At 43.0% G+C, this 13,421-nt stretch overlaps 1 protein-coding gene across 8 annotated transcripts in view; it reads right to left on the bottom strand.

Annotated features, from left to right (window-relative positions):
* The window catches only part of IMMP1L (inner mitochondrial membrane peptidase subunit 1), a 51,229-nt gene that overhangs the window by 4,327 nt on the left and 33,481 nt on the right, over positions 1–13,421 (bottom strand). For all 8 annotated transcript variants that reach the window (XM_056526651.1, XM_056526653.1, XM_056526647.1 and 5 more), the window contains one exon: positions 11,883–12,009. In XM_056526651.1, the coding sequence (XP_056382626.1) occupies positions 11,883–12,009 (127 nt within the window). The remainder of the gene's footprint in view (positions 1–11,882; positions 12,010–13,421) is intronic.

The following is a 13,421-nucleotide window of genomic DNA, read 5'->3' as shown; positions in this document are numbered from 1 at the left end:
TCCCGGGAGCTGTGCAGTTCCTATGGGGATATTCTCCCAGCATGCACAGCTCCCGGGACGTGACATCATTGTGCAGTTAGACAGAAAACTTCAGAAGCTAATAACTATTGGAAGAATTAAGATTTTTTTTAATAGAAGTAATTTACAAATCTGTTTAACTTTCCGGAGCCAGTTGATATATATATAAAAAAAGGTTTTGCCTGGAATACCCCTTTAAACTCACCTGGGGGCAAGTAACAAGTGTGTGCAATATAAAAATCACACCTGAAAGCAGATAAAAAGGAAAGAAGTTTACTTAGTCTTTGCATTGTGTGTCTGTGTGTGCCACACTAAGCATAGACAACAGAAAGAGGAGAAGAGAACTGTCTGAGGACTTGAGAACCAAAATTGTGGAAAAATATCAACAATCTCAAGGTTACAAGTCCATCTCTACAGATCTAGATTTGCCTTTGTCCACAATGCGCAACATTATCAAGAAGTTTGAAACCCATGGCAGTGTAGCTAATCTACCTGGGTGTGGACGGAAGAGAAAAATTGATGAAAGGTGTCAACGCAGTTTGGATGGTGGATAAGCAGCCCCAAACAAGTTCCAAAGATATTCAAGCTGTCCTGCAGGCTCAGGGAGCATCAGTGTCAGCGCAAACTATCCGTCGACATTTAAATGAAATGAAACACTATGAGACTACATTTTTCCTAAATGAACTTGAGTAAGCCAAAATCCTTCAGGGAAAATGTCAAGATAGAGCTTTTTGGTAAAGCACATCATTCTACTGTTTACCGAAAACGGAACGAGGTCTACAAAGAAAAGAACACAGTACCTACAGTGAAATATGGTGGAGGTACAGTGATGTTTTGGGGTTGTTTTGCTGCCTCTGGCACTGGGTGCCTTGAATGTGTGCAAGGCATCATGAAATCTGAGTATTACCAATGGATTTTGGGGTTGCACTGTACAGCCCAGTGTCAGAAAGCTGGGTTTGCGTCTGAGATCTTGGGTCTTCCAGCAGGACAATGACCCCAAACATAAGTCAAAAAGCATCCAGAAATGGATGGCAACAAAGCGCTGGAGAGTTCTGAAGTGGGCAGCTATGAGTCCAGATCTAAATCCCATTGAACACCTCTGGAGAGATCTTAAAATTGCTGTTGGGAAAAGGCACCCTTCCAATAAGAGAGACCTTGAGCAGTTTGCAAAGGAAGAGTGGTCCAACATTCCGGCTGAGAGGTGTAAGAAGCTTATTGATTGTTATAGGAAGCGATCCTGCAACCAAATATTAAGTTAAGGGTGCCAATTTTGTCCAGCCCATTTTTGGAGTTTGGTGTGAAATTATGTCCAATTTGCTTTTTTCCCCCTCTTTTTGGTTTAGTTCCAATACACACAAAGGGAATAAACATGTGTATAGCAAAATGTGTTACTGCAATCCTTTTCTGTGAGAAATACTTCATTTTCTTGAAAAATGTCAGGGGTGCCAACATTTTACGGCCATGACTGTAAATGTTCCGAATGCTGTTTTTTGCACTGTGTGGGTCGGCCACTCCCCTTGTGACGTCACGACCACGGACCCTCAATGCAAGTCTAGGGGTGGGGGTGTGACTGCCATCAGGCTTGCATTGCGGGGGTGTGGCCGACCCCCTTGCGCGAAAATAGCTTTCGGAACATTTACTTCCCAACGTTGGCCAGTGGAGTACCCCTTTAAGTCTTTCAAGCTCAGAAGCAGCTTCAACACAGGGATAGCGCTGTTTCCAGGCCTGTGCCAGATTTAGGTGCAGAGGAAGCAGAGCAGTGATGTCGGAGATGCCCGAGGTGTCAGTCAGGCTGGGGTAGGTATGAATACAGCCTAGAGCCACAGTGACTACCTGAGAAAGAAGAACACCCAGGGGCTACTTAGATTAGCATACGGACAAAGACAACTTTAAAATGTATTTTCTTTACGATCACTGACGGAAGTGAAGACAATATATTACCCTATATAACCTGATGACAATGGTTATATAGTGTAAAATCTGCAGACAGGTTCCCTTTTGTGTCTTAGACCCACTCCTGGGACCTCCATAAAAGGGGTTATCCAGGAATCGAAAAACAGAGATCCTTTCTTTCAAAGACCGCTCCCTGTCTGTTTCCAGGTTGTGTGTGGTTCTGCAGCACAGTTCCATTGAATGGAGCCAAGTTGTAATACCACACCCAAAGTGGAAACAGACAGGTAGCGGTCTGTTTTTCGATTCCTGGATAACCCCTTTAAAGTACCAATGTTTCTATTATAGCTTTTCTCTGTGTCAGTCCTAATTCTGATCAAAAAGGAGTACCAAATACTACATGTGAACCCAGTCTAACTTAGAACCAGTCCAACAAAAATTTTGGATAACATTTTTTTAAACCATACAGTCACTAAGGTCTATGAATTTCCTAATGCCAGGTGACGCCACTATAGCGTGTAAGGGAGATTTTATTAAGGAATCATCGGAAACACAAGTAAGATTCTCAAGGATGAATGAGGAAGCTTCCGGTGACACCACAATAACCTAACTGGACTACCCTCTGCCGGCTGGAGGCTGCACCACATTTTCTCACTGAGGAGATGTGATATTTTCACATTTCATAGTGTCAAAGGGCCTAGAGCAAACTTGGACTAGAGAGAAAATATTTTATTAATATCATCTTAGCTGGAAAATGGAAGGAGTGCAATTTTCTGATGTAAAGCTTAAGCGGGATGGTTGGGTCATTAATTTAATAGACTTCAAAGAGGTCATTAGGATGCGGAGTGAGATTCTACTCTTCTGTCGCAGTAACAGCATGAAGGGGGCAGACACTCGTCAACATCCTGAGGCCACAACTAAGGCCAGACCCGTTAGTGGGCCCGTGATTAGCTAAATGGTAATTGATTGTGACACCAATTACACATAATCTCATCATTTTATCGGAGTGGGCTTGTCAAACTTCTAATTAAGATCACAGTTCAGTCTATGTGTATGCGGGATCCACAACACATTGCCATCATGTCCATCAAGAAGTCTATGGAAGGGCTCTCTAGATTTGCTAAATTAATGAGAGTTATCAGGGAAGGCCGTCTGGGATTTCTGTATGTTCAGAAGGGTTAAAATTCCCATTTGGTGGTGCACTCTGCAACATTTCTTACAGGATTCAATCACTTGTTCATTAAGTGACTAGTAAAAATTGTAAGCCACCGTACTGTACCACCCACAGTGAGAATGCAATGTATGGCAATGTGTACTCTGCCGACATTCACCCCATTGAGGCCCAAGGCTTCACTCTCATGAGCAGTCCAATTTCTCTGTTAGTTTTTATTTAAAAAAAAAAAAAATTCTACCCTTTTAAATTATAAAAGAGTTTAAATTACTAAATCTATGGATTTAATAGCCATTTGTTCTAATAAATTAACCCTTTTAAGAAGATCTGAGCTCAGAGGAGATGAGAAGACTACAGGAGGTTCCTGCCCGAAACAACCCAACTACATGGTTGTGGATATTGGTAGTAGAAAATAACCTTTTGCTCAGATATTTGTAGATTGGCTTTATTCTGTACACAAGTTATGTTTCAAGGCTAATACCCCTTTCTCATAATGGCATGAGGAATAGTTGATATCCCTGAAACACTAACTTCTTTACAGAATAAAGCTTTTTTCCCTCTCTATGCTTTCTGCCAATTCCTTGGGGACTCCGGGCACCAAGAGGTTATTTTGCACTACAAGTACCCCTTTTGTATATAATTATATACATTTTTTTTCTTTTTAATTAAAAGGTGTTTTCCCAGAAAGACAACTTTATTTACACATGATAGGTGTCAAGTGCCTGATTAGTGGAGGTATAACCAATGGAACTCCACTGATCATGAGAACAGGGGTCCAGAGCGTTCCTGTTTGAATGGAGTGGTGGTCAAGTTTGCACAGTACAGCTCCATTGAAACTCATATGAGACTGCTTGACTATTTCCAGAAGTCCACTGGGACGGCTCACTTTGTCCTGTGTTATCCTTATACGTGTTACAGCTTCTTGCCTACTGGTGACGCAACTCACATCCAGTGAGTGGGTGAAAGTCCCACATTTACAGTTCAGACCAAGTCACCTAAGCACCACTTCTGACCTATGGAAAAGCTGTCATCATGCACAGGGATGCCAAGTTGTTAAGCATATATGCATGCAGCCGTGTGCATGCCTGCACAATATTTTCTGGAGGCAGCTATCATTAAGAGGAGTTTGTCACTTCCCTTGCATTCTCCCCTTCTCACTCTGCATTATCAGGCATCTCCTCCCTCCATACCCCTATCGTCAGTAAGCTTATGTGAGAAAACTATAGCAATCTGTAACACATAAAAGGTCACTCATGTGCCTTTTTCTCTATGAAAAGGTGTACAATTTTAGCAGATAGAAATAAAAATTCTAATAATCTGCCATCACGTACATAAAACCAGGGCTGGTTTTTGTGTTACCTTCCTGTGGCCAGTGACTAGGGGGACAGGGTGGGGTGAATGCCCAGAAGTTAGAGGAGAACAAGGCTTACAAGTGAGCGTAATCTCGTTGGCAGATAATACAAGTAAATCTTTTCTTCTGAACTATCCCTACCGGGGTCTCTTTAGGTGCTTCCCACTTTGGAGCAAACATCAAATGTAATTGCCTCGTCGCCTGCGGGTGTTCGTTTCTCAAAAGCAGCTTTTGTGGCTAAACCACAGGTGTTACCTTTCTTGATTAAAATGAAATATGATGAAAGGCGACAGTAGCAAATGACATCTACAAGCTTGTAATGAATTGTACTCATTTGATTGGGATCCCAGCAGGTTGTTTATAAAGTCACATGACCAACCATGGCCATTGTTAATTTTCAATGCACAAAGAATCAATGTACAAAAGTTCGATATCTCTGTCCATCCCTCTGAGGGCACCGTATCTAATTACACCAGCTGGGCATCTGCTGGAGAACAGAGCCAATATTTAGTTAGAACAGATTAACTTTCTGCAATGAGAAAGTTATAAATTAAGAAAACTTCTGAAAAGACTTCAGTTCATAACCATTACTACTGCACCTGTAATGGCGCCATGACTGGACTTCACCTAGGGCAGTTGCCATAGTTTCCCAAAGTACTAATAGTGGTTCCCAGTACTCAAATACCCCCCAAGGACTTACAGGCGGAGAATGAAAGCAGGTAAAATAGAATGGAGACTTCCAAATTGACAACAGAAACCGTATAATGTTGGGAACAGATAATGGTACAAATGAATGAGGAAGATAACATTCAGGAACTGAAGCAGATGGATGAAGAATAGAGACTGACTAAATAAAACTGACTCTGGCCATGCCTGAATCTTCAATCAATCTATCGCTGAGCACTAACTCAATGTTCCGAAAATGATCCCTAATGAGACCCTAATGTACAAAACCATCCCCAACATAAAACAAAAGGATTCTTCAAGGCAAAAACCAAATCCAAGAAGTACTAAACCCAGGGGAAAACCAAAGCTGAGCAGTACGAAACCAAGGGGCTAATTTTATAGTATTAAACTGGAACAGACAACAATTAATTATTGTTAAGTATTAAACAGAACAGAAACAAGAACCACACAAGATTATGTATGCAGTATTTTTGGACTTTGTTGGACACTGTCCCTCTAGTAATGCTTAAGGGGGAGATTAAGGTCTATTAGGTTTAGAATGGCTTAGTATGGTCCTTAAAAGGGGTACTACGCTGCTCAGTGTTTGGAACAAACTGTTCCGAACGCTGGAGCCAGTGTCGGGAGCTTGTGAAGTCATAGCCCCGCCCCTCATGATGTCCCACCCCCTCAATGCAATTCTATGGGAGGGGGTGTGACAGCAGTCACCCCCCATCCCAAAGACTTGCATTTAGGGGGCGTGACATCAGGAGGGGGCAGGGCTATGACGTCACAAGGTCCCGTCATCTGCTCTAGCGTTCGGAACAGTTTGTTCCAAACGCTGAGCAGCAGAGTACCCCTTTAAAAGGAGGCTAACCAATCAGAAACTCCCACTCCAAGTTCTGAGGTAAGCAGTCATGGTCAGCTGTAAGGTAATCTCATAGCACCTGCCCCAAACAAAACTAGTAAATAAGACAAAATAGCAGTAGTACATGGATCCCTTCTCATAATATTTTTATTACCATTTAAGTAATGATAACCGTAAGAGAAAAAAAAAAAGTTTAAGACCACACCCACTGACAGTAAACTATGCCTATTTTTCAAAATTAATGTAGTATTTTTTTCTTATTTTATTTAGTGGGGTAAATGTAATGAAAACCATTAATTAAAATGGGAGTTTATCATAATAAAATAATGTTCACATTGTACCCACAATAAACGAAAGAATGACGTCTCTCCGGCAATTTGAGTTACCAGCATAAGTAAATAGATTTGTGCCTCACACCACACAACACATTTACAGTATGGGGCTATTAATTTTCAGGGAAGCATTGCTGAGAAATGCAGATGTATCCCAGTTCTTTATCACACCAGTTGACAGAAGAGTGCCATGTATGGCTTGGGCGGCATTAAGGGTTATTAGTAAGTCCTCATTCTACTTAACCCCTTAAGGACGGAGCCCATTTTCACCTCTAGGACGAAGCCCTTTTTTGCAAATCTGACCACTGTCACTTTAAACATTAATAACTCTGGAATGCTTTTAGTTATCATTCTGATTCTGAGATTGTTTTTTCGTGACATATTCTACTTTAACATAGTGGTAAATTTTGGTGGAAACTTGCATCCTTTCTTGGTGAAAAATCCCAAAATTTTATGAAAAAAATTTATAATTTTGCATTTTTCTAACTTTGAAGCTCTCTGCTTGTAAGGAAAATGGATATTCCAAATATTTTTTTTTGGATTCACATATACAATATGTCTACTTTATGATTGCATCATAAAATTGAAGAGTTTTTACTTTTGGAAGACACCAGAGGGCTTCAAAGTTCAGCAGCAATTTTCCAATTTTTCACAAAATTTTCAAACTCGCAATTTTTCAGGGACCAGTTCAGGTTTGAAGTGGATTTGAAGGGTCTTCATATTAGAAATACCCCATAAATGACCCCATTATAAAAACTGCACCCCCCCAAAGTATTCAACATGACATTCAGTAAATGTTTTAACCCTTTAGGTGTTTTACACGAAAAGCAGCAAAGTGAAGGAGAAAATTCAAAATCTTGATTTTTTACACTCGCATGTTCTTGTAGACCCAATTTTAGAATTTTTACAAGGGGTAAAAGGAGAAAATGTATAATTATATTTGTAGCCCAATTTCTCTCGAGTAAGGACACACCTCATATGTCTATGTAAAGTGTTCGGCGGGCGCAGTAGAGGGCTCAGAAGCGAAGGAGCGACAAGGGGATTTTAGAGAGTACGTTTTTCTGAAATGGTTTTTGGGGGCATGTCGCATTTAGGAAGCCCCTATGGTGCCAAAACAGCAAAAAAAAAAAAACACATGGCTTACCATTTTGGAAACTAGACCCCTTGAGGAACATAACAAGGAATAAAGTGAGCCTTAATACCCCACAGATGTTTCACGACTTTTGCATATGTAAAAAAAAATATAAAATTTCACTAAAATGTTGGTTTTCCCCCAAATTTCACATTTTTTAAAGGGTTAATAGCAGAAAAGACCCCCCAAAATTTGTAACCCCATCTCTTCTGAGTATGGAGATACCCCATAAGTGGACCTGAAGTGCACTGCGGACGAACTACAATGCTCAGAAGAGAAGGAGTCAAATTTGGCTTTTTGAGAGCAAATTTTGCTCGGGGGGCATGTTGCATTTAGGAAGCCCCTATGGTGCCAGAACAGCAATAAAAAACACATGGCATACCATTTTGGAAACTAGACCCCTTGAGGAACGTAACAAGGGATAAAGTGAGCCTTAATACCACACAGGTGTTTCACGACTTTTGCATATGTAAAAAAAAATAAAATAATTTTCACTAAAATGTGGGTTTCCCCCCAAATTTCACATTTTTGCAAGGGTTAATAGCAGAAAAGACCTCCCAAAATTTGTAACCACATCTCTTCTGAGTATGGAGGTACCCCATAAGTGGACCTGAAGTGCACTGCGGGCGAACTACAATGCTCAGAAGAGAAGGCGTCATATTTGGCTTTTTGAGAGCAAATTTTGCTCGGGGGGGCATGTCGCATTTAGGAAGCCCCTATGGTGCCAGAACAGTAAAATAACCCCCACATGGCATACCATTTTGGAAACTAGACACCTCACAGAATGTAATTAGGGGTACAGTGAACATTTACCCCCCACTGGTGTCTGACAGATCTTTGGAACAGTGGGCTATGCAAAATTTTTCATTTTCACGGACCACTGTTCCAAAGATCCGTCAGACACCTGTGGGGTGTAAATTCTCGCTGCACCCCTTATTACATTCCGTGAGGGGTGTAGTTTCCAAAATGGGGTCACATGTGGGTGTGTTTTTTTTTTGCGTTTGTCAGAACCGCTGTAACAATCGGCCACCCCTGTGCAAATCACCTCAAATGTACATGGCGCACTCTCCCTTCTGGGCCTTGTTGTGCGCCCCCAGAGCACTTTGCGCCCACATATGGGGTATCTCCGTACTCGGGAGAAATTGCATTACAAATTTTGGGGGGCGTTTTTCCCTTTTACCTCTTGTGAAAATGAAAAGTATAGGGCAACACCAGCATGTTAGTGTAAAAATTCTTTTTTTACACTAACATGCTGGTGTAGACCCCAACTGTTCCTTTTCATAAGGAGAAAAAGGAGAAAAAGCCCCCCAAAATTTGTTAGGCAATTTCTCCCGAGTACGGCGATACCCCATATGTGACCCTATTATGTTGCCTTGAAATACGACAGGGCTCCAAAGTGAGAGCGCCATGCGCATTTGAGGCCTAAATTAGGGACTTGCATAGGGGTGGACATAGGGGTATTCTATGCCAGTGATTCCCAAACAGGGTGCCTCCAGCTGTTGCTAAACTCCCAGCATGCTTGGACAGTCAATTGCTGTCCAGAAATGCTGGGAGTTTTTGTTTTGCAACAGCTGGAGGCTCCATCTTAGAAACACTGCCATACAATAAGTTTTTAATTTTTATTGGGGAAGGGGGGTGGTGGGGGGGCAGTGTACGTGTGTATATGTAGTGTTTTACTCTTTATTTTATGTTAGTGTAGTGTAGTGTTTTTAGGTTACATTCACACTGGCGGCGGATTACACTGAGTCTCCCGCTAGGAGTTTGAGCTGCGGCGAAAAATTTCCCGCAGCTCAAATTTGTAGCGGGGAACTCACTGTAATCTGCCTGTACATTCACATGGGAGGGGGGTCAAAACTACAACTCCCAGCATGCACTGACAGACCATGCATGCTGGGAGTTGTAGTTTTGTAACAGCTAAAGGCACACTAGCTGGAAAACCTTGAGTTAGGTTCTATGACCTAACTCAGTATTTTCCAACCAGTGTGCCTCCAGCTGTTGCAAAACTACAACTCCCAGCATGTACTGATTGCGGAAGGGCATGCTGGGAGATGTAGTTATGCAATGGCTGGAGGCACGCAAGTACAACTCCCAGCATGCCAAGACAGCCTTATGCTGTTCCTGAATGCTGGGAGTTGTAGTTTTGCAAGATTTAGAGGGGTTCAAGTTGTAAATCACTGTCCAGTGGTCTCAAAACTGTGGCCCTCCAGATGTTGCAAAACTACAACTTGCAGCATGCCCAGACAGCAAACTGCTGTCTGGGCATGCTGAGAGTTGTAGTTTTGCAACATCTGGAGGGCTACAGTTTCAGACCACTTAGTGATCTACAACCTGAACCCCTCTAAATATTGCAAAACTACAAGTCCCAGCATGCCCACACAGCAAACAGCTGTCTGGGCATGCTGGGAGTTATAGTTTTGCAACATCTGGAGGGCCACGGTTTAGAGACCACTGTAAACTGTGGCCCTCCGGATGTTGCTAGGCAACAACTCACCTAGCAGGACCCGGAAGTATTGCTGCCGCCGCCGCCGCACGTGGGGGAGGATTGCGAACGGGGATCCGGAATCCAGGTAGGGACCTTCGGCGCCGACCTTCCCTGGACGGTTCCCCCGTTTTGCCCGGACACCGACAGGTGGGCAAAGCGGGGGAACCGAACTTTAACCCCCCCTCCCCCGGTCTGCTATCGGTCGGTCGCTCGGCCGACCAATAGCAGGGATAGGAGGGGTGGCACCCCTGCCACCAAACTCCTATCCCTTTAGGGGGATCGAGGGTGTCTCGGACACCCCCGATCCCTCTTATTTTCCGGGTCACCGGGTCACCAGTGACCTGTATGACCCGGAATCGCGCAGATCGCAGGTATGAATTGACCTGCGATTTGTGCGCATCGCGGTCATGGGGGGGTCTCAGGACCCCCCTCGGCGATGTGCCGGGATGCCTGCTGTTAGATAACAGCAGTCATCCCGGTCCGATGACCGCTACCGGTGACGCGGCGCTCCCGGAACCCCGCGACGTACATGTACGTCGCCGCGCGCCAAGTGACACTTTGCAGCGCCGTACATGTACGTCGCTCGTCGTGAAGGGGTTAAGTGACAAGTTAGCTGACATTGTTTTTTCGGTCAGCATGTTCATCAGGTTCCCTCCAAAACACTGGGATTATAGGGACTGATACAATAAAAAGCAGGACTAAAGATTTTAATAGTCAGAATTCCCTCATCATTTTTTTTATACAGCAGGTTTTAGCAATAAGGCCATAATGGATCTTTTAGGGATTGTCATTTTTCTCTTTCTTGGGAAGACATAAAAAAAAACAAAAAAAAAAAAAAAACAAGAAGACATGGGTCCAATATGGCAGGAGATGTGGTACAGAAAGTTATTTTCTCTGGTTGGTAAAGGCCTCTAATGAGAGTTCTCACTAAGGTTATGTCCACACGGTGGAATGTCCGCGCAGAATTCCACACGCACATTGGGGGAGATTTATCAAAACCTGTGCAGAGGAAAAGTTGCCCAGTTGCCCATAGCAACCAATCAGATTGCTTCTTTCATTTTGTAGAGGACTTGTTAAAAATGAAAGAAGCGATCTGATTGGTTGCTATGGGCAACTGGACAACTTTTCCTCTGGACAGGTTTTGATAAATCTCCCCCATTGACTTTAATCAGATACTGCTGCACTGTTCACATGGTGGAATCACTGTTCCGGCGTCCGCAGGAAGCATAGACTTGACTATTCTTCTTTCTGTGGATTCCGCCCGGGAATGCACTGCAGGCTATGAGACCAGGCTGTGAATTTCCAAGCAGTCCTAGCGCCTGTCGGATTATTCAAATGTGCAACAGTTTCTATAAAAATTTCCTAATGGTTTGGAAAATACATGGGTCCTGGTCCACTGGACAACACCAAGATTTGAGTCAATAAGGACCACTGAGTTTTTGAAGAAAAAGACCTTGATAAAATCTAAATAAAATTTAAAAGTCACTTCCATATTAAAATGAATTCAATTTTGGAAAAGGAAAGGTTTTTATTTTTTTTATTTTTTTAAATGTCAAAACTTCCTTTCTTTGCTCCCTGAACCCTGTAGTATTGCAGCGCCTGGTCTCCACAGTGCTCTACTTCCTAGCATTGGGGGTCAATATGTCACATCGCCGCTCAAGCAATCACTGGCCGCAGCCGTGTTCCACTTCAGCCAGTTATTGGCATAGCCATAGTGGAGGCTACAGTCAAGGGTGCTGGGCGCATATCAATCTATCATCTATAAATTAGATTTTTTTTTCTGAAGAATAAATGTACAGTGCGGTGGTAACAGTTTTCCAAAACATTTATGTAATGCGTGGAAGAGATTTTAGAATATATTTGGGCCACAAAATGTAGCTCTGCATGTGATTTCATATATCAAGAAAAGCAAAACTATTTAGTCTGTCTGCATGGGCTAATTCACAACCAAATGCAAACAGAGGGTGGTACTTACATATGTGTGCCTCTTGATGAAATCTGATGGGCTGCTAGTACAGACTTTGTCACCTTCCAATCCAATTACCCTTTTGCAGATGTTAATGCTTGGCTTGTTCGGACTCTTCGCAATTATAATATCACCCCTGGAATGACAAAACAGCTTTACAAGACCAAGGAAAGCCAGAGCAATAGGATTCAGCAAAACCTGAAATGAAGTATAAAAAAAGTGTTCAAAATGGCAATGATCAACAATAATGCAAGCTTCTATGCAGGAAGAAAAAGCAGCATAGAAATATACTTTTAATACAAGATCTGCACCTGGCACCCTGACTGAATGCCAAAGCTTGAGAAAGTCCTGCAATGCTCCAGTGAAGCAGCAAGCAAAGGAGATAGAGCCAACGGTAGCTACGTCAGCTCATCTGGGACTGAACTCCCCCATACTTCTAGCTGGGGACAGAAAGTGCCAGCTGCCTGTGACAGACGAAGATTAGGGAGGGGGGAAAAGAACTGGCTCGCGGACACATGGGGGGTAGAAACTGTGCAAAAGGGGGTTTCTAGATCCCTTAGCAAAGTGTAAAGTTAAATAATAATCATAACATAAAAACTTAAAGTGTACCCGTCAGATCCAACAAAACATTTTTTTCAGATATCACTCAGAACCTAATTCTGACCATGTACATCTAATTTTTATGTGTCTATCACCTTTATTTTTTTTATTACACTTTTAATTTAGCTCACTAGTCTGAATTCCTCTCAAAGAGAGGGGGCGTGGCCTCACTGTGCAGGTCTCCGCCCCCTCCCTCAGTCTGCTGTCTGCTCACATCTACCCTAACATTAGCAAAACTACAACTCCCAGCTTGTCCTCACTGACAGTAGCGGGACACAAGCTGACAGTGGGAGGATTTTTCCCCTGCACTCACAGCTGTCAATCAAGGAAGTGTGTCCATGACATAGGTGATGACTCATGGACACAGCAGGACTAGTATGTGTCCAAGCAGGCAGGGGGGGGGGGGCAGTTGTTCGACTGGCTTTTTCAGTATGAAACACTGAACATTTTCTAATGAAAGCAATTGCAAAACCTATTGGTTATACATGCTTTACAACATATCAAAAGTTTTTGTATCTGACAGTGACCATTTAAAAAGTGACTTGTCCAGATAGGAGCTCAGAAACACTATGCAAGTCAGAACCTATAGAGGATTGTCCGCAAATTTTTTCTCTCAGATCTTGCCGCCTGGCTCTTTTTAGGTCATGGTCATTGAGGCAAAAATGTGATCAGCAACTACAGCGCCTACAGGAAGTCTGAGAAAATGCCTCCTGTCTCATCATTGGCTCAGGCTTCTGCTATCTCTTGCTGCCTGCAGCTCTACCTCCTGGCTGCTGTGTATAAACACAGGCTTAAAGGGGTACTCCGCTGCTCAGCGTTTGGAACAAACTGTTCCGAACGCTGGAGGCGGGAGCTCGTGACGTCATGCAATCTTGTCCATGACTCATTGACAAGCTGCTGCAGGACTGGTTAGTCTCCCAGTAGGTATGGGGACCCCTAGTGGTGGGA

Source organism: Hyla sarda, chromosome 6 (assembly GCF_029499605.1).
Source record: "Hyla sarda isolate aHylSar1 chromosome 6, aHylSar1.hap1, whole genome shotgun sequence".
In the NCBI taxonomy this organism is placed as follows: Eukaryota; Metazoa; Chordata; class Amphibia; order Anura; family Hylidae; genus Hyla; species Hyla sarda.
Note: the sequence above shows the minus strand (reverse complement) of the source record. Positions and strands in the feature narration are given on the sequence as shown.